We start from the raw sequence: 27,131 nt of genomic DNA, 5'->3' as shown, positions 1-27,131 counted from the left end.
TGGCTAGGGGAAAACCAACTGGTAACACAGAAAGTTCTAGATTGTTTTTTTTTTTCCATTTCTTTCCTCTCTACGCCTTCTGACCCTCTCCCTAAGAAGCCAAGTCTTTAAAAAGCAACAACGTTATATATTGGCATCAAGGGATTCCAAGTTTCAAAGTGTTTATGAAATGATATTATTTATTACAGAAAAAGTTTGTAAACTAGAATCTAGATTCACACATAACAAAATAGATAGTGGAGAAGGAGACCAAGGCTGGCAAGGGAAAAATATTGCTCCAAAGTCGTATGAATTTGGCATTAATAGGAAGCCAAGTCTGGACCACGGAGATAAGCATCTTTTGTCAGAGCATTTCCTAGTTGATTTTTGTCTAGATAAAGCTCCATTTAAAAGACAGTTGCCTGTATACAATTCCTGGGTTGTCAAAGTGCTGAATTTGATCCAGCTAATGAATAAAAAAGTTAACCTGACAAAAATTATCAATTATAAAGTCATTTTCTGATGACCATTTTTTTAAAAATTCACATAAGGAGTTGAGATTTAAGTAGCAATGCAAAGAAAACAGAATGACTAGGAATGAGGATAGCATATATTAAACGTGCTGCCTTTTGAAAAATATTTAATTTTTAACTTAAACTGCCAAGACTGCTAGTCTTTGCTTCCTTAGATCTAATATGATTTTTATTTAATTTCAGTGAATGAAAACTGTTTTCATAAGCAGTTAGAAAATTAGATTATTGCCATTCTCTCTAACCACGTGTCACATCATTTAAAGAAAGACAGCTTTGTAATTCCTTTATATTCATAACTGAAGTTTTAATTGAAATATATTTAAATACAGTGGCACAGTATTCTTTTTTTTATTCAAGTTTTAGGGTTTAAAAAAATGCTTCCAAAGCAAATTTCACTCATTCATTTCACAGAAATGTATTAAGGTCTTACTCTATGCCGGGTTCTAAGGATAGAGACAGGAAGAAAGCCATGGTTCCACCCTCTGAGGACTCATGGTCTCTTGGGAGAGCCAGTCAAAAGAACAAGAAGTCCTCAGAAATGTGACAAGTGCTGGAACAGAGGCATATACAAGATCCAAGGAGAATGGAGAGCAGAAGAAATCAGTTAACTCTGCACCAGTGAGGTCAGGGAGGGCTGAACAACAGGCAACGCTGCTTCAACAAGACTATTCTTCAGGAGCTGTTCTTTCCTTCACTTAAAACACAGGTGCATGATGATGGGGGAGGGAGCCCTGACCCGGGGGACCAATGACACCCCGCTCTCTATAACCTCACTCAATCTCCCCAAGTCACTGTGTCCTCATCCCCTGACCAGGAATAGCAAGACTAACTGCTCTGTTCTGCAAAGGATTGCTGTGGGGATCAAAAGAGATAATGTGGGTGAAAGCATAACATAAGTTCAAGGAATTCACGTTCAGAACAGCACTGTTTTTATAGCAAAAGAGGTTCTAATATCAGAAAAGCAAAGCAATTTGGATGTAGGAAAGAAAGGCCTGCCATAAATTCAGAATGAATTGAAAAATTCTGTTAAGTATAAAAAATCTGCAAAATCCAGTATTTGTAGATTTGAACTTACTTCCCTAGAACTTTTGTTTTAAATTGAAGTCCAGTTGATTTACAATATTCTGTTAGTGTTAGTACAGCAAAGTGATTCAGTTTTATATATGTGTGTGTACATATATACGTGTGTGTGTGTGTGTGTGTATATATATATATATATATATATATATATATATATATATATATACACACACACACGTATATATATTCTTTTTCAGCTTCTTTTCCATTACAGGTTATTACAAGATATTGAATATAGTTCCCTGTGCTATACAGTAGGTCCTTGTTGTTTATCTATTTTGTATATAGTAGTGTGTATCTGTTAATTCCATACTCCTAATTTATCCCTCTCCCCTTTACCCTTTGGTAACCATAAGTTTGTTTTCCATGTCTGTAAGTCTGTTTCTGTTTTGTAAATAAGTTCATTTGTACTATTTTTTAGATCCCACATATAAGTGATATCATATGATATTTGTCTTTCTCTGTCTGACTTACTTCACTTAGTATGATAATCTCTAGGTCCATCCATGTTGCTACAAATGGCAATATTTCATTCTTTTTATGGCTGAATAATATTCCATTTCTCTAGAACTTTTATCTTGGAAAGAAAAAATACAGCAATTTGTTCTCTGCATTCATAATCTAATGCTTGCATTTCCTGTCACCACCAAAGGAAAGTACTTCCTTACACATCAGGATTTCCTTGGCTTTCTCTTCTACAGTCATTTCTCCTTTTTTTAGCAATTCATATCATTGACAAATATAGGCAAAAAGAGGCTTCATCCTTCTTTGTATGTTTTCTAGGTGGTTCCCATTACTTGTTTCTCTTGGCTTTATGCCCTTATGTAGGAAAAAAGGATTCAGAGGTGCGTCAAGAAGGCCCTAGGTTCCCAATCGGCCTTCCTCTGAAAAAAAATAGGCAACGTCATGAAGGCGTTCAATCTGTGAGACTTCTGCTCCCAACACCCTCAATGAACAGACTAGGAGCCCTTCTATGCTCTTCAATTCAAGGCAGTGTCTCCCCCCAGGTACTGACTAACTTCAAAAGGAAAAGAGATAACTTCACAGTGGGGAGACCCAGAGGATACCACTTTATCCACATAATCAAGGTCAACATCACCATTAATAAGCATATTAACATCTCATACCCTAATGTGATGCTCTGAAAAGGGCACAACATTACTTCTCTAATATTCTTCTCTAATATTCTATACATTAAGGAAAATGCATAACCTTAATTTAACCATGAGGGAAATATCAAAAAACCCAAACTGAGGGACATTCTACAAAATAACTGACCAGTATTCTTCAAAATTGTCAAAGTCATGAAAGACAGGGAAAAACTGAGGAACTGTCACATTGGAAGACAGTAAGGAGACATGACAACTAAATGCAGTCTTGGATCCTGGATCTGGTCCTTAACCAGAGAAAGGAAATTGGTAGAAAAACTGGTGAAATCAAATAATGGTAACAGTATTACACCACTGTTAATTTCCTAGTTTTGATAATAATACTATTATTACGCAAAATGTTTAGGGAAACTGGTTGAAGGTTATATGGAACATTCTGTACTATTTTTTTGCAAATTTTCTATAAGTCTACCATGATTTCAAAATAAAAGTCTTTAAAAATTCAAGTGACTCATACTGGATTTTGCTTTGATTTTCCAGCTTTTGCACAGACTCTCTGAAATTCTTTATTTTAGACAACCCTTCCCAGGAATCTAGACCTATAAGATAAATGTATGAATTCCAAACAACTCTTCATTCCCAAAAACAGCAGGAAGAAAGATGCCAATACATTTATAAACCATTTCACAAATACAAAGAGAGGAAAAATAAGTTAACAAATTAATAAATAATAATGATTCTTGATTTAATACTACATTTAATAGTTATAAAGTCAGGGCTATTCACTTTTGGTTAGAAGATTGGAAACAGAATCGTAAATTTGCAGACACGTCTTTATTACTATTCAACTGCTGGGAATGGTAGGGGCCTCTTCTGCCCTCTCTCCCCAAACCAGGTCCACCTTTGCCTGTACCTTTGTTAGTTTCCTCCTAAGGAAAGTAGGAACCAATCGAATTAGTTGATCCCAGAGACATTTATCGCACCAAGATTACAAGTAAGCAGGCTTACTCGGCCTAAGAGGCATGGATCCAAGCACACCTTCTTCTCTTACATTCCTGCTTCAGACCCAGTCATATAACAATCAGTATATTTTGCCTCTTTCCCTTTTCCTGAACACCCGGTTAAGGGGAGAAGGATCGGGAAGGACAGCAGGAACTCTACTTAGATCTTGAGAACAGCAGAGTCCAGAAGAGGGGCTCAGCAGACGCTTCTCTGATTTTAACATGTCACCTTGATTTTCCTTGACTATGGGTTCCCATGTATTATACAATCCCTTATGATCCCAGTGGGGAGAAAACGTCATTTTTCATACCGAATTTAGGTGCCCTGACCCTCACATACATAATACTATCAAAAACCACACTCACACTTTAACACAAAGAACTAAAAGAAACAACTCTAAAATATGCTCAAATCAGAGAAAAATATCTGTAAAAGAAGGAAGTGATTTGACCTTGGGAAGCACAATCTGAATTACCTTCTTAATGAATGCCACCGAAAACGTATCCCAGGACACTATTCCGTGGTCCATCAGCTCCACAAAGGCCGTCAGGGTGAAGGACAGCATGTCTCCAAAGCTGGAAAACACAAGATGGTGTAAGGGTGATGGGCCCAAGAGCTAAATACAAGGGAAGACAGACGTGAGAAAGCTTTAGAAAGATGAATACAAACAGAACTGTAAGAGATCGTTGGGATAAGCAGCTGGGCCACAGGCAATGTCCTTGCAAACGTGAGTGAGTCAGTAGGCAGGAGGCAGGTGGCTTCACAGAGGGGAGCCAGGGCCTCCGTGGGACACACCTGGGCTCACACTCTCACTCAGGTGAGCTGTGTTGTACTGGGCAGGTCCCTAATCTCCCTGAGCCTCTGTCTTCTCCACTGAAAAACTGGATAGTGAAATCTATTTCATCACAGGGCTGCTTGTAGAGCACTTAATAAAGTGTGTAACATACAAGCATTCAGGAAATGATAGCTTAAAAAAGCTTCCCAGCAAACAAAAATTAGGAAGAGGGCAATATGCTTCTTTTATTATCTCTGGGTATCCAACAGGGAAGATTATAAATAATTCTATTAACAGTATTAGCACTTTGCAAAGGATTCTTGTGGTCTATACTTGCGCGTGTGTGTGTGTGTGTGTGTGTGTGTGTGTGTGTGTGTGTGTGTGTTTGGGTGAGTGCATTTACACACAAACACATAGATACAAATATATATGTAAGCATATTCATTTCTATATTACACTGGCCAGCATCTTATCTTTAGTTAATAGGCTTGATGTAATATCTTTCTAGAATATTATAGATAATAACTGTTTGCCGGCCATAGACTTGCTGTGATTCAAAAGGCTGTAGGAAGGGTCTCATGAGTGGGTTAGAAGTCTAAGCAGAGATCAGGCAAGCTCAAGTAAAAGAACGGCCTTCTAAAAAACTCCACCCGTGACCCTTATCAGACAATACCCTGATTTCTAGTGCTTTCAAAACAACACTGAGAATCTTTTACAGAAACTCACCTCTATTGTAAATTATCACCATAATAAATAGTAACTCAAAACTCTCAAGGTAAGTACTTTCTCTTCAAGTACATTGAATTACACCCATCAGGATCTCCACACTATATACAACCACACTGATTCATATGCTTGATTTTTTTAAAATAAAGTTAGTTGTTCAGATTTTTAATCTGTAAACTCTTATATATCACAATTGCTACACTACAAAGTCTCATAAAGTGTTTAGATTGAATCTTCCCAACCATTTTCAATTAATAGAATAGGAAACAAGCTCATATTTCTTTTAAAACAGCTTCACAATTTCCCTTCTTCCTAGTGTTCTCAGCCCAGCCTCAATAACAGACCTGGAAAATTCTGCATCATCTCCGAAGCTGTGATGCTGAAAAGAGACCTACTAAAGAGGAAGCGGCTCTCAGGAAAGGACCGTGATCCCAAGCTGCCGGAGATCAGAGAGGATGAGGTGCGCCTGATAGAAATGGTTAAGCGGGTGGTTTCTGGAGTCAGACAGCAGAGGCTACCCGCCAGCTCTCAGTGGACAAGGACACATTGTGTGCCTCGATTTCCTCATTTTATAAAAATGAGGACGGGGCTTCCCTGGTGGCGCAGTGGTTGAGAATCTGCCTGCCAGTGCAGGGGACACGGGTTCGAGCCCTGGTCTGGGAAGATCCCACATGCCGTGGAGCAACTAGGCCCGTGAGCCACAACTACTGAGCCTGCGCATCTGGAGCCTGTGCTCCGCAACAAGAGAGGCCGCGATAGTGAGAGGCCCGCGCACAGCGATGACGAGTGGTCCCCACTTGCCGCAACTAGAGAAAGCCCTTACACAGAAACGAAGACCCAACAGAGCCAAAAATAAATAAATTAATTAATTAAAAAAAAAAAAATGAGGACGGCAGTGATGCTGGTGGTGGTGGTGATACCTAACTCAGAGGACTGCTGGGGAAATGAAAGGAGCTACCATACTTAGAGCCCTCTAAGCAGTGTATATAGCACATGGAAGGCAGTATGCGAATGTTACTTATTATCATTATGCAAAGTGGTATTTTAAAAAGGTACATAAAGCTCATGATTTTCAAATGTCTGTCTTTATTGTGTCAAGAATTCTCTGTCCTTGGAGGGAGAAAAAAAAAAAATTGCAAGAAAAGCCAAACGTTTCAAGCCAGAGAGAAAAGCAGCAAATATTTTTTTAAAGCCTTTTCTGAGTCACAGGTGGGCAATCCCAATCATACAGGCTGGCATCAGAGAATCATGCCCCAAAAGAGAAATTCCAAACCAGAAAACTCAAGCTTATTTTAAGAAAACAAAAAAAAGTAGAAAGACAGGTGGAAAATGGATTAAAAATACTAGCAAGAAAGGTTATATAAAAATTCCAGAATGGCTCTTTCTACAGACAATGAGTCCTAAGAAAATCCAAACATTAGCTTGCAAAAAAAAAAAAAAAAAAGAAGGAAATTGCCTCAGGAAAATAAGAGAGCCAGGAAATAAAAGCAATTAGTAAGATTTATTAACAGATTATGTAGGCATTAGTATTACTGTGAAAATATTATTACATAATAATGTATAGAATTATTAGTAAACAATATTAGCTAATTTATTATTTTATTATATTATTAGTGATAAACCATATTAGCAATTTATTTACTTAAAAAAAGGAAAAACAACCAAGTGATAATGAATGGCTGCCATTTGTTTACACCTGGCATGCTAAAAGACCTCAACTGCTATAAGATGCCCATCTACAAGACATTGCAGGATGGCATTTGTGACCTCCACACAGTGCAAAAATACTGCCTCAGTATTGTCACTAAAAGAACAAGCAATGGAACAGGCAGTGAAAAAGGAGTAACATGCTGCTGAAATCAAACTCTTCTTTATATTCCCTGTAGCTGGGACTAGAGATGATATTAGTCTTCACTCACTGCTTTAAAAGCAAAAGATAAATTGTATTTATGCTAATTATCTGAAGGCAAAATGACTCTGTTCCTTGCTCAATGGACTCATAATCCTAATGGCCTTAGTAACATCTGGGGATTGTCCCTCTTCCTCAAGTGTTCCAGAGCTCTGCCTACAGGCTCCTCAGACAGGCTGCAAGGACCTGGGAAAAAGATGGAGAAGAAGGGAAAGAGTATTGTTTCATTTCCAAATCTCCAAGCTGCTTTCGGGACCAGTATTTAACTCTCCAAGGTTGTTAAGGAGTTGGAGCACCGTTTCTGAGACTGCAGCTAGGGCTTTCTGTGCTTTGTAATCACCCATTAGTGTGAACGATTGACAAATGAGAGAAGCTTCTTCACATCACACCAAGGTGCCCAGGAGAAGGATCGCTCTCTTGGTCCATCTAATGTTTTATATAAATGTTATATAATTTATATTTATATAAATATTATCTAATAACATTTAATATATTTAAATATATAACTATATACTCTATGGATATAATGTTATTAGACATATATATTAAATATAATCATATATATGCATATGTATCTTATATAATATATAGATATAAATATGTTATTAGATATACTATGTTTATATGTTATATATTATATATTATAAAGTATATAATATGCATATATACTATATTATACATATAGCATATATATGACATACATAATTCATTATAACTGGTTGCTGGATGGCATACTAGGTTTACATGAGGGAGAATTTTTTCAAAATTCAACTTCATATCCTTAGTTGCAAGAAGAGGAGAGCCATGCTAAAATTTTATTACCTTCCAAATCAACGGACTCAATCATCTCATTTCAAATGAGGCAGCTATAAAAGCTCTTATTGAACCCTGACACAGATGCTTATTTCACTGCTAGAGGAGTGATTCAGGCTCCAAGAGGGAAGGCAGGAGCCAAGGTCCTGTCTCTGAAATCCGTGCTGGGTGCAGAAGATCAAGGCTAAAAGGATTACAAATATAAAGCAACCACATGGCACATGCAGGGAGCATTTTTATTTGCTTGGTTTATTTGTTTTTTATAAAGTGCCAAGTTAAAGATTTTGCAGTACTGACTGCCACAAATTAAGCCGACTGCAAACTTTACATGCTGGTTGAGAGCCATGTCACAGCCAACACACCATGTGTGCTGGAATGATTCAAATAAATGTTTCTCATCAATTCAGTAGAGACCCTCTTCTTTCCAACAAAATTCAGCCAATCTCAAAGCATTTAAATTTTATGCTGCTAATTTTATAAAAGAATAGTGCTTCCAAATGTCTCCATTGGGTGTCATGCCCAAAAGAGAAGCAGAGAAAAGATGAAGATAAAGACCAGGTTCCAAGTTATTAATAAATCATACTGAATATATCCCTAATTGCCAGAATTAATGAATATAGTTCTACCCTGCCCTTTGAGTTTTTCCTAGTATTTTATTTTGTTTCTGGTAAAACTTATATACATTGAAATGTATGGATTTCTGTTGCCCTTCAGACATTCCCTTACCCTTTAGAATCATAGCATTACTTACATCAGCATATATTCTTTTGGCTCCTTTGTTGAAAATTTAACTGTGGATCAATTTTGGACTCTATTCTATTCCATGGATCTGTCTATCCTCTTACACCAATATCATATTGTGTTAATAACTAACTTTACAGGAAGCCTTGAAGTCAGTTAATGAAATCTTCCAACTTTAGTGATTTTTATGAGGTTTTCCAAGACTGTTTTGGCTCTTCTAGGTCCAGTGCATTTCCTTCAAGTTTTTAGGATTGGCTCGTAATTTCTTTTTAAAAGATTGTATTTCACTGAACCTAATTTGGAGAGAATTGCTATCTTAACTATATTGTGTCTTCCAATCCATGAAATGGTATATTCTCCACTTATTTAGGTCTTCTTTAATTTCTTTCAGCAATATATTTTTTTTCAGTGACAGATACTGATGTCTCTTGTTACATTTATTCCTAAGAATTTTATGATTTTTGACACTTTGTAAATGGAAATTATAAAATTTCATTTTCTAGTTGTTTGCTATTAAGGTATAAAAATATGTCCCTTTCATATACTCATGTTATATCCTGAAACTTTGCTAAATTCAGTTATGGGATCTAGCAGTTTCTTTGTAGATTCCTTAGGATTTTCTACATAGTCAATCATGTCCTCTATGAATAGAGTTGGTTTTACTTCTTCCTCTCTGATCATTATGTCTTTTATCTCTTTCTTGACTTATTGCTATGGCTAAAAACTACAGTACAATGTTGAATAGAAGTGCTACATATTTGCCTTATTCCCAATCTTTATTGGGAGGGGTGGGGATTCAGTCTTCCAACATTAAGTATAATGCTTTTTTTTTTTTTTGCAGATAGTCTTTATCAGGTTGAGGAAGTTCCCTCTATTCCTCGATTGCTGAGAATTTTTATGAATGACTGTTGGACGCTATGAAATGCTTTTTCTGTATCTATTATCTACTTTCTGTATCTATAAAGATGCTTTTTCTCTTTAAGTTTTTTCCTTTATTTTGCTAAATACTAAATCACAGTGACTGATTTTTCAGATGTTAAACTATTTTTGAGATAAATCTTTACAGGCCACAAATCTTTTTTATACATTGCTTGATTATATTTGTTCATACGTTTCTGGGGAGTTTTGCACCTCTGTTCATTAAATCGTCTATAATTTTTATTTCCTGCATTGGCTTTGTCAGGTTTTGGTATCAGAGTGATACTGGCTTCATAGGCCTCATAAAATGATTGAGGACTTTTCCCCTCTACCTCTATTTTCTGAAATATGTGTAGATTTGGTATTTCTTCTGCATACGTATAATAAAATTCACCAGTGTAACCAATTTTCATTGTGTAAAGGCTTTTGAAAATGAATTCAACTTCTTTAATAGATGTGGGTATTCCGATTTTCTATTTCCTCATAGGTCAGTTTAGTCCTCAGTTAATGCTGAGATGGAGTAAGGAGATCAAGAGGTTTATTGGAAGATAGGTGGTGCTTGTGAAAGATAAAGAGGCACAAAGCAAGACTGGGTAAGAATACCCTTCAGACCGTGAGGTAGATCTGATGCCTGTGAAAGGAAAGAGGACGCAGATGTAGATCTGACAGTCCCAGCCAACCCAAGAGGAAGCTCAGTATAAATACGGACTGTTAGAGGGGTCCCACAATGGGCAGAAATGGCCAGGCCCTGGTATGTGCACCATGCTCACCAGGCTCACTGACTAGGGGCTGCCTGGAAAGAGCGTGTATGGTCTTAGTTTGAAAGCTGTCATGGATCTTGAATGTGCTATAGCGGGAAGCTATCAGCTAACTGTACTCCTCAGGGCTGATTAGCAAATTCTTTCTTGAAGGGAGATTAGAAATTAAAAAAGAAATTAGAAAAGAGTGTTAAAATCTCCAACCATGATTACAGATTTGTCTATATTTCTCTTTAGTTGTCAGATTTTGCTTCATGTACTTTGAAGCCTTATATTAGGTACAGACACATTTAACAGTTTATGTCTTCCTAATGAGCCAACCATTTTTTATTGTGAATTATCTCTCTTAATCTTTGATAATATGTTGCCTTGAAGTCTTATTGTGCCTGATATTAATAAAACAACCATTTTATTATTATTTCCATTTACATGGTATATGTTTTTCCACTATCAAACTACATGTTCTTTTGCATTTATAGTATATCTCTTGTAAACAGCATGTAGCTGGGTCCTGCTTTTTCAAATTTGATCTGAAGCCTTTTAATTGAAGAACTTCCTTCATATTTCCTGTAGTGTGTATCTGCTAATAATGAACCATCTTAGTTTTCCTTTATTTGAAAGTGCTTTTATTTCACCTTCATTTTCAAGATAGTGTTATTAGAAAAGAATTCTGGGTTGACAAGCTTTTTTTTTTTTCTTTCAGCACTTTTAAGAGGTTGCCTTCTGGCCTCCACTATTTCTAATGAGAAGTCAGCTCTCATTCTTATTTTTATTTTCTTAATGTAATAAGTTGTTTTTCTCTGGCTGTCTTCAAGGTATACTTTTTATCCTTCAATTTCAGAAGTTTGACTATGATGTTTCTAGGCATAGTTTTCTATTTATCCCACTTGGGTTCAACAAGATTCTTAGATCTAAAAATTTATGTTTTTCAACAAATTTCAGAAATTTTCTGTCATTATTTCCTCAAATATTTTTCTGCCCCATTATCTGTCTCCTCTCTTTCTGGGACCCCAATTAAATGTATTTAAAATCAATTGTTACTACCTTACAGGTCAATTATTCCCTATTCACTTTATCTAGTCTTCAGATTGGGTAATTTATACTGATATATCTTCAAGGTTACTGTCTCTTCTGCCATCTTCAACTCCTACAGTGAATTTTTCATTTTAAATATTATACTTTTCAGTTTCATAATTTCCAAGTGGTTATTTCTTATTTCCATTTCTCTGCTGAGACTCCCCATCTGCGAATTTAATATGTTAATGCTTTTCTTTAGTTTTTTAATATATTTATAAACATTGCTTTAAAATTTTCATCTGCTATTTCCAACATCTCGGTCATCTCAAGGTAGGCTTCTACTACTTGCTTTATTTCTTTTCTTAAGTACAGGTCATCTTTTCCTATTACTTATATACCTAGTAATTTTTTACTGTATTCTGAACATTGGGAATAAACATTGCCAAGGCTCATAGTTCAGTTTTGTTCTTCTGAAGAATTGGTTTTTGTTTTAGTAGGAAGTTAACTTGGCTAGAATCAGACTCCAAACTCTTCAGTGAGTGGCAGTTTAAATCTCTTCCCAATTCTTTCCATTTCCAGTTGCTAATTTTACCAGGTCCCTTTGGGGTTCCTATACACACGTATATTCACACTTCAGTGATCAGTGATAGATTTGGCAGAGTTTATATATAGATATGGGGTCGTCTCATACCCTCTGAGCCTCCTTTCTTTCATGGATTCCCCTTAATAATCTAGCTGCTCTGCCAGCCCTAAACTATATCCTCTTAGTAACTTACTAAGACTGAGGGTTCTTGCCACCCCATGCTACCTGGATGAGCAGGAATCCTCAGGCAAAAAGCTGCAAACACACAAATCTCATCTAGGGCTTATCTGTTCTCTCAAAGATTGACTTACTTCTTCTTTCTGTCTGTTTTCAGTTGCTATACAGTTTCTTCAAACAAACACTTGTTTTTAGATGTTTTTGTTTGCAATATTTTGTCTAGAGTTTATAATTATTATCCATGGTACTTAGTCTGATTAAGCTACTTTGCAATTACCAGGGCCCTGAGCATTGATTTTGTCTGTGATTGATAAATGGAAATCATGATTCACGCTTAGTCACACTTCCAACACCTCTATATACCAAAAGATTAAAACTACTGGCAGATAAATTTTAAGAAATTATTTTGGCTTCAGAGCCCAAAACTCTTCTGCATTAGCAAATTGTATGAGGTTGTTAGAGAAAAAATCAGTTTGAATCCCAATACCACCTCATTTTAACTTCTTCATAAAGGAAACAAATCTAATTTTACTCATCTTGTATGGTGGATAAAAGTGTGAATTAGAAGTAACGAGTGTAAACATTGAGACAATGCCCAGGACAGAGTAAATTCTCATAAAAAATGGCTTCTACTACTATTACCATTAATTGCTTCTACTATATTAAAAATATGTATCAAAGTTAGGTTTAAGAAGCTTTACCCTAAAAACTCAATATTTCTACTTTATTAGAATTTAATAACTGAAGAGTTCCTGCAATTAATACTTCTTCTAGTGGGAGGGGTAGGGGAAGATGAATGATTTGAGACCACTATCATACACTGATCAGAATTTTCTCTGAAGGCTTAAAAAATAAGGTGCACATTTTCAAATACTGTTCAGTCTTCCTTCTCAAACTGAAACTGTATGCTTAACAACTTAGCAAAATGGGACTTTGTTCAACCTATTATAGAGAGTTTGTTAGATACTCTTTGGACTCACCTTGTTTAGTGGATAATAAAGGCACTGAGGAGGGAATACTCTAAGAAAGAAGTTTTGAGATTTCCAGACACAATTATCAGGCAATTCACAAATATATAGGTGGTTGAACACATTCTCAGACTGAAAGTAAATAATTTTCATTCCATACTTCAGCCCTAAATATTTTTTTTAATGCGGATCTTTTTCTTACCAAGCCATTGAAGAAAATCAAAGACTTTTGACTTTGAACATCACATAGGCCACAAAAAAGAAAGGTTTTTTTTAAAGTAATACATAAAATTATGCTTAGCCTTGTTCCAGGAGAAGGGTAGCAATCCTGATGTGATCATTTTATGGTTACCAACGTAAAATACTCTTTCTACCACAAAGCAAAGAGAAAACGGAAATAAATTTTTAAAGAACCTGTTCATAAGAACATCAAAAAGGGGCTTCCCTGGTGGCACAGTGGTTGAGAATCTGCCTGCCAATGCAGGGGACACGGGTTCGAGCCCTGGTCTGGGAAGATCCCACATGCTGCAGAGCAGCTGGGCCCGTGAGCCACAATTACTGAGCCTGCGCGTCTGGAGCCTATGCTCCACAACAAGAGAGGCCGCGATAGTGAGAGGCCCACGCACCGCGATGAAGAGTGGTCCCTGCTTGCCGCAACTAGAGAAAGCCCTCACACAGAAACAAAGACCCAACACAGCCAAAAAAATAATAATAATAATAAATTAATTAATTAATTAATTATTTTAAAAAAGAACATCAAAAAGAAAGCAAAAATAAATCACTTACTCAAAACATCTAGACACATAGTTACACAATCAGTCAGAGGACAGGGTTTAATTATGCAGAGAAGAAGGAAGTGTTATATCATCTGTATCAACCCATTCTTAGAAATTCTTACCAAGGCTTCATGATCTTCTGCAATTTCTGGTATCGTCTGCAAAATTCAAAAACAGTCATGTAAGGAGCATGTGTGAAAGCAATGAGTTTTACACAAATTACAGATCATGAAGAAAGCCCAGGATGAGATATAGGGCAGATTTAACAGTCATTAAGAGAGCTTAATTCATTTCAAAACATTTCTCCAAGCAATAAATTGGTGTTTTTTAATGATACAAAACAATCAAAAGATGGGGATTAAACCACTGTAACCAACTTATTGCATTTACTTATGAGTAAAGGCAACAAGAACACTCCATTTGGCTCAGAATGGGTATATATTCAACAGGGGGAAATCCCTAGAAATAAGAGGGGCATATCTTCAATGAAAAAGTAGGGCCAAAAAACACTAGTCCAGTTGTTCTTAAGTACATGCTCAACAATGGAGAAATAGTTGATTATCTTTCTTTGGTAAAATGCCCACTAATTCTACTTTCTCTTTTCTTAAGAGAAAAAAAAAAAAGGCTTCTTCTGAAAGAAGACACCGTGCGACATTGCAATAATTCCTGGATCACAGATGGAACCCTGGGATAGCAGTCTGCAAAAAAAGTGCACAATCAACAAAACATGTCTGTAAAAAAGGACAATTATGCTTCTTTAAAAACTAAAGATTAGGTCAAGAAGATTAGGAAACAAGTGTTTCTAACCTTATAAACCACTTCCCATTCCTCAAGTCTGCCAAATTTCTCTGGCATTAAGTGTGTTCTTCCCACTGCGGGGGGAATACCCTTCCCCTCCTTGTCAGACTGGCTAAGTCCTACCCCAAATTCATCTGATTCTAGGCTCCTCTGTGAAGCCTCCCTGACTTCTGATTTCCCCTCCTTGACCAGACTGAGGGTGGCGCCCTTGTCCACAGTGCTGAGAATACATCAGCTGCATGACTTAGGACATCTCACTGTCCTTCCAGCTACCTGAAGGCAAAGGCTCGCTCTGTAACTCAACTACTATAATGTCAGGCACATGCAGAGTAGGTACTCAATTCGGAAGAAGTTTCACATTTTCAACCACATAAAATGTAACCACTTCAGAAACCTAACTGACCATGAGAAGATCAGATCTAGTGTTTGATAAAACTTGGGAGTTAAAAATGTATATAAAGTGATCTTCCTCTTCCTGCTCCCTTCCCCCTCCTTAACCTGCCTTTCTTTAAACAAAAAAAAAAAAAAAATATATATATATATATATATATATATATATATATATAAAATGCACTACCTAAAAGTTGAGAATTATATTTTATTCGGTGGACTTTCTGAGGACTCAATCCCAGAGGCAGCCTCTCAGATAGCGTTGAGGGACGGCTCCGAAGAGGAAAGGGAGGAGCCGGGACACATAGGAGTTTTGCAATAAACCAGGGAGTCAGAACATCAAAAGATTATGGTTAAATAAAGAAAAACCAGACATCTTAAGTTAATGGATTTAGTGCTTTTCCATATATGAGAAGATGCAACAGTCTGGGCTCATTGAAATCATTCCTTTGACATGCACCTTAGCTATTTAGGACCAGTATGCTGCTTTTCTCCATCCTGAACCCCCTCAGGGTGGCAGGGGGGGCAGCTGTAGTGGCTGCCACAGTTAGGCCACAATGTCCTTTGTTTACTGATATGGCAGGAGGACATTTTTCATCCACATATATCTTAGCTTCCTTTCCTTCTCCTTCAAATAGCCATTGGGCAGAGTGGAAGAAGTTGGTGGCTATGGGGAAGGAGGCCTGAGCAGAGTTTGGGCCCTTTTGAAAGAGTCAAGCACTACCCTCCACTAAAAGGAACTGGGGATCCTTGGAGCAATGACTCGGTCCAGGGCTGGAAAGATCTAGATAAGCCTGGAACATTTTGCTGAGCCAAAAAGTACAGAAATGCTCAAAGAATAATGGGAGGCAAGGCAGGACACAGAATACAGCTTGATGAAGTTTCCTAAGCCATATCTGGGACAAATTGGACATCAAAATAAATAATAATAGTGACAGATTATAGCCCAATGAATAAAACAGGGAACAAATGGCCTACATTGCTTTAAAGAGTGGTGTGCTAGTATTGTTGAAGAGCCAAATCTCTGGGAGAAAATATACAAACCTGATTTGTACCACTTTCCATTTCCCATGGTGTAACTACTCCAAAATTATTTCTTAATTATTTACAAAGGGGGGAAACTGCATTACAGGGAGATACCTGGAAGGTGCTATCTTAACAAGTGGTCAAAGTGAACATCAGTAATAAGACAAAGAGACATCATGTGCCATTAATAGGATGCAATGAAATAAACACAAGCATCTGTGATATTCTAGCCAAAGACATATGTTTTCTAAAAGAAGAAAACACTGGAGAAACCTGTAGAAAAAGGACTTCGTGTTTCAATAGGAAACTATGCACTGTCTCTGGCTTACTCTTCTGGGTTATCAGATTCCAGCCCTGTTGTCTTTAAGTTGTAGGTAACTGATGCATATGTATATTTTGTCCTGCCTAGTGGTGATTTAATTAACTTCCTCCCTGCAGGTGAAAAACCAGTTTTGTCTCCATTTGCAATTCATTTCGACATTGCTCTGTTTCATATAAATTTGTGCCCTTTTGACTCTTCCTCTGAACCAGTGAAAACATCTGCCTGGTTCCCTCATATCAGATGAGTAAAATACATTCTTTTAACACATATTCAATTTTATATCTCTATGAAAGCCATGCTTTTATCTTTCCCTGATAATTACCTTTTAATTAATTACCTTTTAATAAACCCCAATTGGGGAATATTCTAAAAATGGCTCACCTATAATCTCAAAAAATGTCAAAGCCATGAGAGAAAAGGAAAGACTAAGGAATAGCTCCAGATTGCAAGAGATTATGTTAGGGAACCGTTGACTGAAACCACCCGCCTTGGCCAGGCACAATGATAACCACTTGGATGAGTTGTCTGGCAACAAGAGGTCCTGATAAGAAACAAGGTGCTGCCACCAAAAACTAACCGGGAGAATTCGGGAGGGGCCGAAAGGAGGGAGGAGATGCCAGTCCATATGTCCTATCAACCTCCCAGAATCTTTCTCACTGGAATCCATCTTGGCTGAGAGATGCGCGTCCACCAGGAAGGATCCTGAGTCAGACCAAATATGGGCACAAGCAAGATGACTGGCCAGAGACCACTTGGAAACTAACCCCACTACCATAAAACCTGAGATTGTGAGCCACGTGGAGGAACAGCTCTCCCAGGTTCCCTTACCCTGCTGCTCTCTGCCCGGACTCCCCTTTCCAATAAAGTCTTTTGCTTTGTCAGTACATGTGTCTCCTAGGACAATTCATTTCTGAGTGTTAGACAAGAGCCCACTCTCGGGCCCTGGAAGGAGTCCCCCTTCCTGCAACAATTAGGAGAAGACAGGACAACTGGGTGCAAGGGGCTCTCTGGAGTTAGGTCTTTGTAAAGGACACAAACAGGACAACTGGCGAAACTTGATCTTGCAACTTTTCCATTCAGTCTGGAACTGTTAAATTAATTGAACAAGGAGGCCTTTAGACCGAAGGGGCTCTAATGCTCTGGAGGCCTGTAAAAGCAATCTAAAACCCTAAACCTGCAAATGCCTCCAGGTTGGGAAATGGAAACCTAAGGACAAGCAATCACAAACAGCCAACTAGACTTTAAACTACAGCCAATCCAACAACTCCCTTGCTCTGCTTCCGCTTCTTCTCTACAAGAGTCTCCCCTCTCCCCAACCAGCCCCGGTGGGTAGAGGGTTCCTAACCACTTCCAGTCTGGCACTGACCAATTCTAACTGATTTTTGCTCAAATACACTCTAAAAATTTTTAATACGCCTCAGTTAATCTTTTAACAGAACTGCTACAAAATCAATGTTTGTGGGGTGTGTGTGTGTAATATATAAAGCAGTCACTGCAATTTTCCAAAATAACTTTCTCGCCTAGGGCCTGGGCATCCTTAGGTTTATATATGTGCTAACCCTGTAGCAGACCCTAGCCTTAGAAAGTTCTCCCTGACCAGAGTGCAGAAAGAAATTCATTGCCTAAACAGTGTTTCTTACTTCACTTCCTCACTTTGGCTTCAGAGTAAACGTAAGCAGAAGACGAACTTTTTGTTGTGATGTCTGTTTTCCTAACTGAGTTTCTCTCTCTCTCTCTCTCTCTCAATATACACCCACTTTAAAAGAAACATATCTGGAGAACAAATGATTCTCGAAAGACTGATGTTTCTCAGTGATCAGAAGCCCCTCACCTCAGCCCAAGCTATGGCATCTTTTCCCTAGCAGAAGATAATCTCTTCTTTAAACAGGCTGTGTGACCCCTTCTCATTTCCATTACCGGAGTGATAGACAAAGACACAGAAACAAAGCAAAAAGGGATGGCGAGGCGGAGTGCCAGCATAAGGGATTTTCTGCCACACAATCCCCGACAAAGCCCTAGACGGTTGGCCCCTTTGGCGTTTGTGATGCAAATTTCTGGCAGGGCCCCAGAAGGGCTGCTGCAGTTGGAACTCCCTGAGCTCTGCTAAGTGCAGCTCCAGGAAAGCAGACAGAGGGAGCTGAGAAGACACAGCAGGCTTCTCAGCTGGGGCCCACAGACCACACAGAGCAGGTTCTTTCCAACTCTGGGGAGCTACTTGCTCCTCCCCATGGCCTCTGTCCGAGGTGAAGTGCAAGACACACATGGTGTGACCTGTGCTTGGCGGCTGGCAAAGAGTCGCTGATCAATGTGGCCTGGCCTGGACCTTCCAGAACAACCAAGGCTTATAAGAGACACTGAATTCTCAGAAGCGGCAGCATGAGTTAGAGCCAACAATCCATGTCCGTGGAGGCTAACAAAGTTACTTTCAAAAAAGAAATTCATCTTTTGTATGAAGACAAAATTTCAAAACATGTCACACATAGTCGCAAACTGTCATATGCATGTTTGTATTTTCTACGCACACACATACACCCACGTGCCTAACCCAGTGTCAGGAATATTCAGCACTTAAATAATACATAGTTTGCTAAGTGAATAAAACCTACAAATCCATTCTCAAGTGTGGGTGCCTGGCAGCATCAAAGCCAAGACATCATTTCAGGGTGCTTAATGCAGGTCATGATTCAATTTTCACATCTCCTGAGAAACAGTCGCAGCTCTGATTCCAACCAGAAGGAAACGATCTGAATAATTGAAGTTGAATATGAAACCGTTCGTGTGTTAACAATGACAATTTTTATAAACACAAACACACATAGCTATACATACACCCAAATATCCTCATCTGTGTCATCTATATGACAGAATGGGGAGGGGATTGATAGTTTATACAGCAAATGTGGTTTGTTTTTAAGACAATTACTTAAGGGCTTTACATATCTCTAAAACAACTACGGGACTCTTTGCCCTGTTCCTAATACAGCCAAATTTTGGGGAAATGACCAACCAAGCAAATAAAAAGTACTTATAAATTCCCCAGATTAGTGAAAGCTCCTCAAATACCTCACTGCTATTTTTCTTAGGAAAGCTAGAATGCCTAAGGAAACGCCAGCCCAGTATTGCCCAGGGTGTTAGGAACGGACATACCCCCGACATGAATGGTAAAGTACAAATTAAGACATGTCAACAAGCTATGGGGCTGTTCTTATTTTAACACAGCTTCAACATGTGTATGTCCTCTGAATCAGGAATTTTATTCCAACAGAATAAATATTCACAGAGATTCTGCTGAAGGAAAAACTGATGAGAGAATGTTCATAACCCTGAAAAAACCTGAAAGCAGTGTAAATATCCAACAACAGGGGAATGGTTAACTCTACTCTGCATAGCCTTCAAATTCTCCTATTACATTGCATATCAACTGTACCTCAACAGAGCTTTAAAAATGAATTAATAGGCAGATAACAAAAATGATGAGGGGAATAATATTTAATCACATGGGAATATTGTTAGGTACAAAAAGCAGGCTACAGAGAGCATGAATAATATAATTCTACTTTTGTAAAGCCAGTGTATGTGTGTGTGTGTAGCTAAAAGAATATACAAAAACAATATACACCAAGATGTTAAAAATATTTGTCTCTGGAAAGGCAGATTACAAATGACTCTTATTCACCTCCTTCTGCTTATTTACATTTATTTTTTAAACAATAAATATATTTTTTTTATTAAGGAGAGAAAGTTAATTCAAAAAAAAATGAGTTTTTTGTAAATATGTGAATTTAATTTCTTTCACTCTTAACTTTTCTGCCAGGGTGTTGCTACTGCTTACTCATATTCCAAGGGCATAATTTCCCTGTCATGTTGCCAAGTGGGAAACTATAAGGATCCTTTCATTCTTGGAAATGTTCCCCCTGTTCTTCTGATGGTTGAACAGTAGAAGGGCACAGGGTAAACTGTCCAATTATCTATGTGCATAGTAGCATAGACAAAGAACACAGTGTTTTATTAAAACCCAAAGAAAAGCAGCGTTATTCACTACAATGGATTTAGAGTTGCAGGTACAATATTTTTTCTTTCAAATAAAATAAAATATATAATTTCTGAGAAATCTTTAAAAAAAACCACTGCCCATTCCTTAATGGGCACCATTTCCTGGCTCAGGTTGGGGAAACAAGTTTCCCCACAAATTTATTTGCTTCTACATCGATGTTTCAAGCTGAAACTAGACATGGAATTTCAAAATTCCACAAGAATGGAAAAATTTAAATTCAAGTTTTAGACACTGTGTTCTGCCAAAGTGACACTTCCCCTTGCTCCTTTGTGGCTAATTTTTCCCCCATCGTCGCTCCTGGTACCAGCTGGAGAGAGACCTTTAAAAGCTCAGCCTTGGGCAATGGCAAACAGGCAAGTCTATCTTTGAATCTCATTACAGCTCAAAGTAAGCAGAAAAATTCCAGCTACATTTCTTCAGTGTTTCCTAAAAATTTCCACAGGTCCTGCTCAGGAAACCTCTGCCTTTCCCAGCTGGAAGTCTGCCTAGGACTTAAGTAAATGCCTTCCATAAGTAAATGCCTTCCAAATTGTAGGGTCTATTTAATTTGTGCAGTTTATATTCCAGAGGTTTCCTGTTCATTAATTAAAGTCTTGTTTAAGTTTGAGAAGCCGGGTTTCCTTATAAGAAAAGTGTCTTTCTCTTTTCTTTTTCATCTGAGCAAAAGATCTGAAAATAGCTGTGCATTAAATGAGCAGCTTCTCAGCATGAGTTGTAAGACCTTGCAGAAGGAAGGGAGGAGGTTGTACAGCTCCAGTGCCCTCTTTCCTCCATCCCTAAGTGTAGCATGACCTATAACTTACATAAAATGGTGATGAGGGCACACACCAAGGTGATTCAGAGAGACCTCATCCCTTCCCAGTAACACAGTGTGATGGGAAAGTGTAAGAGACAATGCAAACCGGAACTCACCCAAGATCTGGTCTTGAGTTCTGCTCATCTGTCTGAAATCTGGCTGCATGTAACAAATTGGGATGGCTTACAGACTATAAATAATTAAAATATTAATGAGGATGATACACTATAGACAAAAGAGAATTCAGTTACTGTGGTTCACATAAAGTAAATTCAGTATTGACATGTGAAACATAGAGATATAATTCAGACCTCCTGTCCCCAGTGATCAGTCTTTGGGTCACTCAGTAAGTCAAGATGAATTATAGAGTAAGGCAACAGCACAGATGAAAAGTCCTAATGTTGACGAGACAATACATAGTATCAGTTTTTACTCTTTCTCTTATGGAGCACAAGGTGGGAGTGTCCCTTTGATGAGTGTTAACGGCTGATTTGTGTCCCCCCCCCCCCAAATTCATATGTCAAATCCCTGCCCCCAGTACCTCAGAATGGGACAGTATTTGGAGATAGAGCCTTTAAAGAGGTGACTAAGTTAAAATGAGGTCATTAGGGTGTGTCCTAATCCAATCTGACTGGTGTCCTTATAAGAGGAGGAAATTTAGACACACAAAGAGACACCAGGGATGCCTGTGCTCAGAGGAAAGATGATGTGAGGACATAGGAAGAAGGTGGCCATCAGCAAATCAAGGAGAGAGCTGCAGCCAACACCTTGATCTTGGGCTTCCAGCCACCAGCACTGTGGGAATATAAATTTCTGTTCTTTAAGCCACCTGGTCTGTGCTATTTTGTTATGGAAGCACTAGCAAACAAATATAATGAGAAACTAAAAAAGCAAAGCCCCTAACGTGCATTTTCCCTCATTGTCAAATACATAACTGCCAACCTCCAGAGGTACTGGAGCTCAGGTCCAGTCCTCTATTCAGGGCGCATATCACATGGTCTCTGGCTTTCAGAATATGTACCATTGTAATTGTAATTATGATTGCAATTCTGATAAATTTGGAAGTATTAACACAACGTCATTCTGAATATTCCAGAGCTTAAGCCCCTGGATCCTTGGGTATCTGTGGCAGAACCACCTAATATTAGCAGGTTCCATTATGACTGGCTCTGATGCAGTGTTTTTGATACATCAATGTCTGGGACTTAGATAAATCAATAAACAAGAGGACAGTTGCACATTTTTATCTAACACGTTGTAAATGTGATGGAGGCAGAAGCTCCCAGGGCTCACTGTCCCACCAGAAGCAGTGGTAGGCGTGAAGAGGGGCCTACCACACGTGGCAGTCCCATGAAGTTGTCCACAGTTATCAGGGAAGGTGGTTGTGATCACAATTCGCAATCCACTGCTCACGAGTAACAAAGAATGAGGGATCTGACACGCTCTGCACTAGATTTCAGCTGGAGCTTCCAACAGAGACAGAACCCTCTTTCTCCTTTTCCTTGGGCCAGTCTCTTGGATCCCTAAACTAATTTAACTTCCCTCAAGCTGTTTCAAGCTCCAACCCCAATTTTTCAGTAACCACTTTGGATTCTGATAACACCCAGAATTTGAGATTCTCTGCCCTACTCTAAGCTGATGTTTGCCAAAAATGTAATGAGCAGAGTTTTAGTCATCATTAAAAAAATAAATGATACCTGTCTACAACTGAGCCTTTCCAGATTACCCAGTCCTGCTTGCCAGTCCTCTTGGATTTGACTCCCCTGCCCCCATTCACTCCTAGATATTTTCTCTACTTCTTTATGAAGGCCTCCAGCTCCAAACTCTAGAGAACATTCTTATACAGGAGATATTCTTGCTGTTATAAAACATGCTCTCTTTGAATGAGGCAAAATAAAAGAATCTTTCATTAGTGCCAACTACAGAGGCTAAATGATGCCAAGTGTAGGAGGAGACAGGAAGGAAGAAAGGAAGGAAGGAAGGGAGTGGGCCAAGACAGGTCTCTGCCACGTACAGTCAGCAGGTCATTCTTTAAATCACCACGTACTGAAGAGAGATTTAACTGGCCCAGGTTTACACCCCAATTCTAAATGCTATTTATTCTTTCCTAACAAATACCTATCTCAACTCTGCACATTATTTATTTAGCATATTACTATGTAGTTAGCTGGCTCAGCATTCTCACATGCTCTAACAGGCATGCTCTAATAGTCTTCACCAGTTGCACGTGACTATATGGAAATGAGCAGTGTCCTGTGGACCCTACCCTGGTATTCTGTGGTCAAGGGAATTATCTGTCCACACATGTAAAAGCTAGACCCATCTGGCTCTGTGGCCAGAGACTCACACCAGAGATCAAACCCTACCCTGAGAAGGTGAGCTCCCCAATGCCCATTCCTTCCTTGCTCATGGCAGAACTCAAACTCCTTCAAGGCCCATTCACTGATACCTCCCCCCCCCCCCACCCCCCGTAAGGTTCCATGAGATGTAACTGGTCCAACCTCTAGACTCCCAGCCCTCAGGAGGAACTGTACCTCAACTGAATTCTGCCTCCATAAATATTTAGATGGCAAGGTTCACATCTTTTAAAATTTTCCCAACTTCCACTTTTTTGCACACAATGGGTACCTAATAAATGTTTTTGTATTTAATGATAAATAATTAAGGACATGTATTTCATCAGTCAAGTGTTAATTTTTTTAAAAAATTACTTCAGGGATGTTATTTCGACCTGGTTTAAGACTTTGAAACATAAGGAGGTATTCTAACTTTTTAAAAAAACGGAGTAAGGGAAGGAAAATTTTTTGTAGGGATAAGCAAAAGATGTGAGGGATTTATATTTTGAAGAATTATAATTTGTGTTGGAAAGGCCCTTAGAGATAATGACTAATATTTTTCCTTGTAAATCTAAAATTTCAGAGATTTTCTTAGATAATCGCTAGTTGGTGGGTGGAGAACATAGTGATACTTACATTACGAAACCACAGCCCACACATTATCTTAAACGCCATTTTTTTTTCCCTGAGCCTAGACAATTTCTGGCCTTTAAAACTAGAAATTGCAAGTACAAGAAAAGTAACAAATACCCAGAACGTTATAAAGCACAGGACAGATTGGAAGTCTAGGTAAAAGATGCTTACTCAGTGCCGCTTTCCACCATCTGCGTGAGGAGAGAGATGCCATCCAGATTGATAAACTCCTGGGCAAACGTGACATCCCGGGAGAGGCTGGCCAAGTCCTTCAGGGCCTCCAGCTTGGCGTCCATACTCGACGACTGGATTCGTTCATGGAGCTGGTGGGCGTTTTGAGCCTTACCGGGGACAAAAACAAAGCACAGTATTCACGGAGGAAACCACAACAGACAAAAAATTAACATCTCATTGAGAAATGAAGACTCAAAGGCCAAAAGCACAAGACTAGATGAGTATTACAAACCAAGGGCAGGTTTCCAACCATAATGACTCCAACTTCAGGCAATGCCTGTCAATTTCACAGCAGGAATCAGTGGCCCTCTTTTGACAGGACCCATATTCCCATCTCAAGGAAAAGCAAGAGCCCAAGAACAGTAAAACCCCAGAAATGGGCTTCCCTGGTGGCGCAGTGGTTGAGAATCTGCCTGCCAATGCAGGGGACACGGGTTCGAGCCCTGGTCTGGGAAGACCCCACATACCGCGGAGCAACTAGGTCCGTGAGCCACAACTACTGAGCCTGCGCATCTGGAGCCTGTGCTCCGCAACAAGAGAGGCCGCGATAGTGAGAGGCCCGCGCACCACGATGAAGAGTGGCCCCCGCTTGCCGCAACTAGAGAAAGCCCTCGCACAGAAACGAAGACCCAACACAGCCATAAATAAATAAAAATAAATTTTAAAAAAATTTTTTAAAAAACCCAGAAATGGAGCGGGTATGGCAGTGCGGAGGGGAAAACGGGTAGAATGTTTACTTTTTAAGTAAAATTATTATCTATAAATGACAGAAAGCTATTTGCTTAATTAAGCAATTACACAAATTTATACAGCATGTTCACCCATTCAGTCAATACTCTGACTAATAACTGCCTACACACAATGTTCAAAAGCTTCATTAGACACCCAAATAATCTTTCCGGGTTACTGAAAGTCTTCCAGCACAACACAATGGGGCTTGTAAATTCTACTTTTCAACAACACGTGTTTCACATCCATTAGCTATTTACTGCGTGAATTTAAAACAAAATAATTAGGCAACCAAATTAGCAGCTTTGTCTCCAATTAAAGTTCCCCTTTTTAAGGCATTTGCACGTTGCTTCTACATGCAGGACAGAAGTATACTGGAGGAGCTGAACTTCTAGATAATAATGTGTCTTCTGTATTTCTCATTCACCCAGTAAAGGTTTCCATATCTACCTTTCAGTTGGGACAGACAGTAGGAAAAATAAGATAATAAATTTTTCTGCCTGTGTTTTTGCTTAATAGAAATAACTGAATATCTTTGTAGTTATTAACTCAAAACTGCAATGGTTGAAGCACTCTGCCACTCTCATATTCTCCTTTGAAACTTGTCATATTTCAGAGAAAGAGGTAGAAGGTATATCTGACCCCAACAATGAGGCATCTTCTCCCAAACAGAAACTGATTAGAAATATCAGAGGAGCCCTATGTGAACTATAACAGGGTTAAGATTGCAGAGCAGAAAAAATAGAATCCACACAGGAACTAAAAGCAAAGGGACTCCACCCCAAGTGCCCCCTTCCTCCCTGCCCAGCTCCCCTTCACTGTCAGCTGGAAGCAGCCCCGCAGAAAGAAGGGGATTCAGCAGGGAAACCAATGCAATTCTACAGTGACCAAGACAGATGAAACCCATACTCCTATCACTTGGTCAGAGACATATACTATGGTCTCCCATGTAATTATAACCAAAACTTGACACTTTGCATCAGAAACTAGAATAGAAGAAGGAAGCAAAGGAAGGTGCAGGAGAATAAGAAGCTTTCCTACTCATTCACTGATACCCACATAGCTGACAAATGGCTCAAACCCCAAATTCCATTTTTAAGAAAGGGAGAATCACTTTATCTTGTTACATTGTTCAAAGATGTACCATTCTCCAAAATTTTCAAATGGAGATACAGCATTAACAGTAACATACAATATTTAACCCAAGTGAATCACTTTGAATTCCTTGAAAAATACATTTTTCTCCCAGCCGGAAGTCTGCATTTACTATAGAGATTATGATAATAATGAGGACTCAAAAATGATTTCATTGTCATAATTAATAGTGTTTGGTGCTGTTAATACCACTATTAAAAACAGCTGACAGTTACTTAGTAACTGTAGATTTACTACATAGATTTTAGATTTTCGGTTTTTGGCCGCGCTGCGTGGCTTGCAGGATCATAGTTCCCCGACCAGGGATCGAATCCTGACCCTCGGCAGTGAAAGTGCGGAGTCCTAACCACTGGACTGCCAGGGAATTCCCACCTAGTGTTTTTTTATGAGCCACTCTTCGAAATATCTTCCTGAAGGACTTCATTCAATCTTTCAGGCAGGAGCTTTCATTATCTTCACTTTACAACGGAAATGGAAGCGTAGAGAAGTTAAGTAACTTGCCCAGGGTCACACAGCTTGTCCATGCTGGAGCTAAGATAGAACCTGGGCAGCTGGACTCTGGGAACAGGCTCTAAAGTAGTGCCCTGTGTCATGCATGAGAACCCCCTGGGTGGTTTCTTAAAACATGGATATCTAGGCTCCACCCAAAGTTTTTGTTTCTGTAGGCCCGAGGTGGAGTCCCCTGAAGTGCATGTTTAACAAGGTCCCAGGTGCTGCTGCTGCCTCTGCTTGATACTGACGATCGTGGCATCACATGCTGAGAACCGCTGTTTTAAAACTCCCACGATACTGCG

The 27,131-nt window shown here is 38.8% G+C and overlaps 1 protein-coding gene across 6 annotated transcripts in view; it reads right to left on the bottom strand.

Moving 5' to 3' along the window:
- The window catches only part of ELMO1 (engulfment and cell motility 1), a 556,794-nt gene that overhangs the window by 361,288 nt on the left and 168,375 nt on the right, over positions 1-27,131 (bottom strand). For all 6 annotated transcript variants that reach the window (XM_007195081.3, XM_007195082.3, XM_057549627.1 and 3 more), the window contains 3 exons: positions 24,391-24,560; positions 13,987-14,022; positions 4,179-4,278 (listed from right to left, as the gene is read on the bottom strand). In XM_007195081.3, the coding sequence (XP_007195143.1) occupies positions 4,179-4,278; positions 13,987-14,022; positions 24,391-24,560 (306 nt within the window). The remainder of the gene's footprint in view (positions 1-4,178; positions 4,279-13,986; positions 14,023-24,390; positions 24,561-27,131) is intronic.

The sequence above is a fragment of the Balaenoptera acutorostrata genome, chromosome 7, assembly GCF_949987535.1.
Source record: "Balaenoptera acutorostrata chromosome 7, mBalAcu1.1, whole genome shotgun sequence".
In the NCBI taxonomy this organism is placed as follows: domain Eukaryota; kingdom Metazoa; phylum Chordata; class Mammalia; order Artiodactyla; family Balaenopteridae; genus Balaenoptera; species Balaenoptera acutorostrata.
This window is presented reverse-complemented; position numbering and strand designations above follow the sequence as displayed.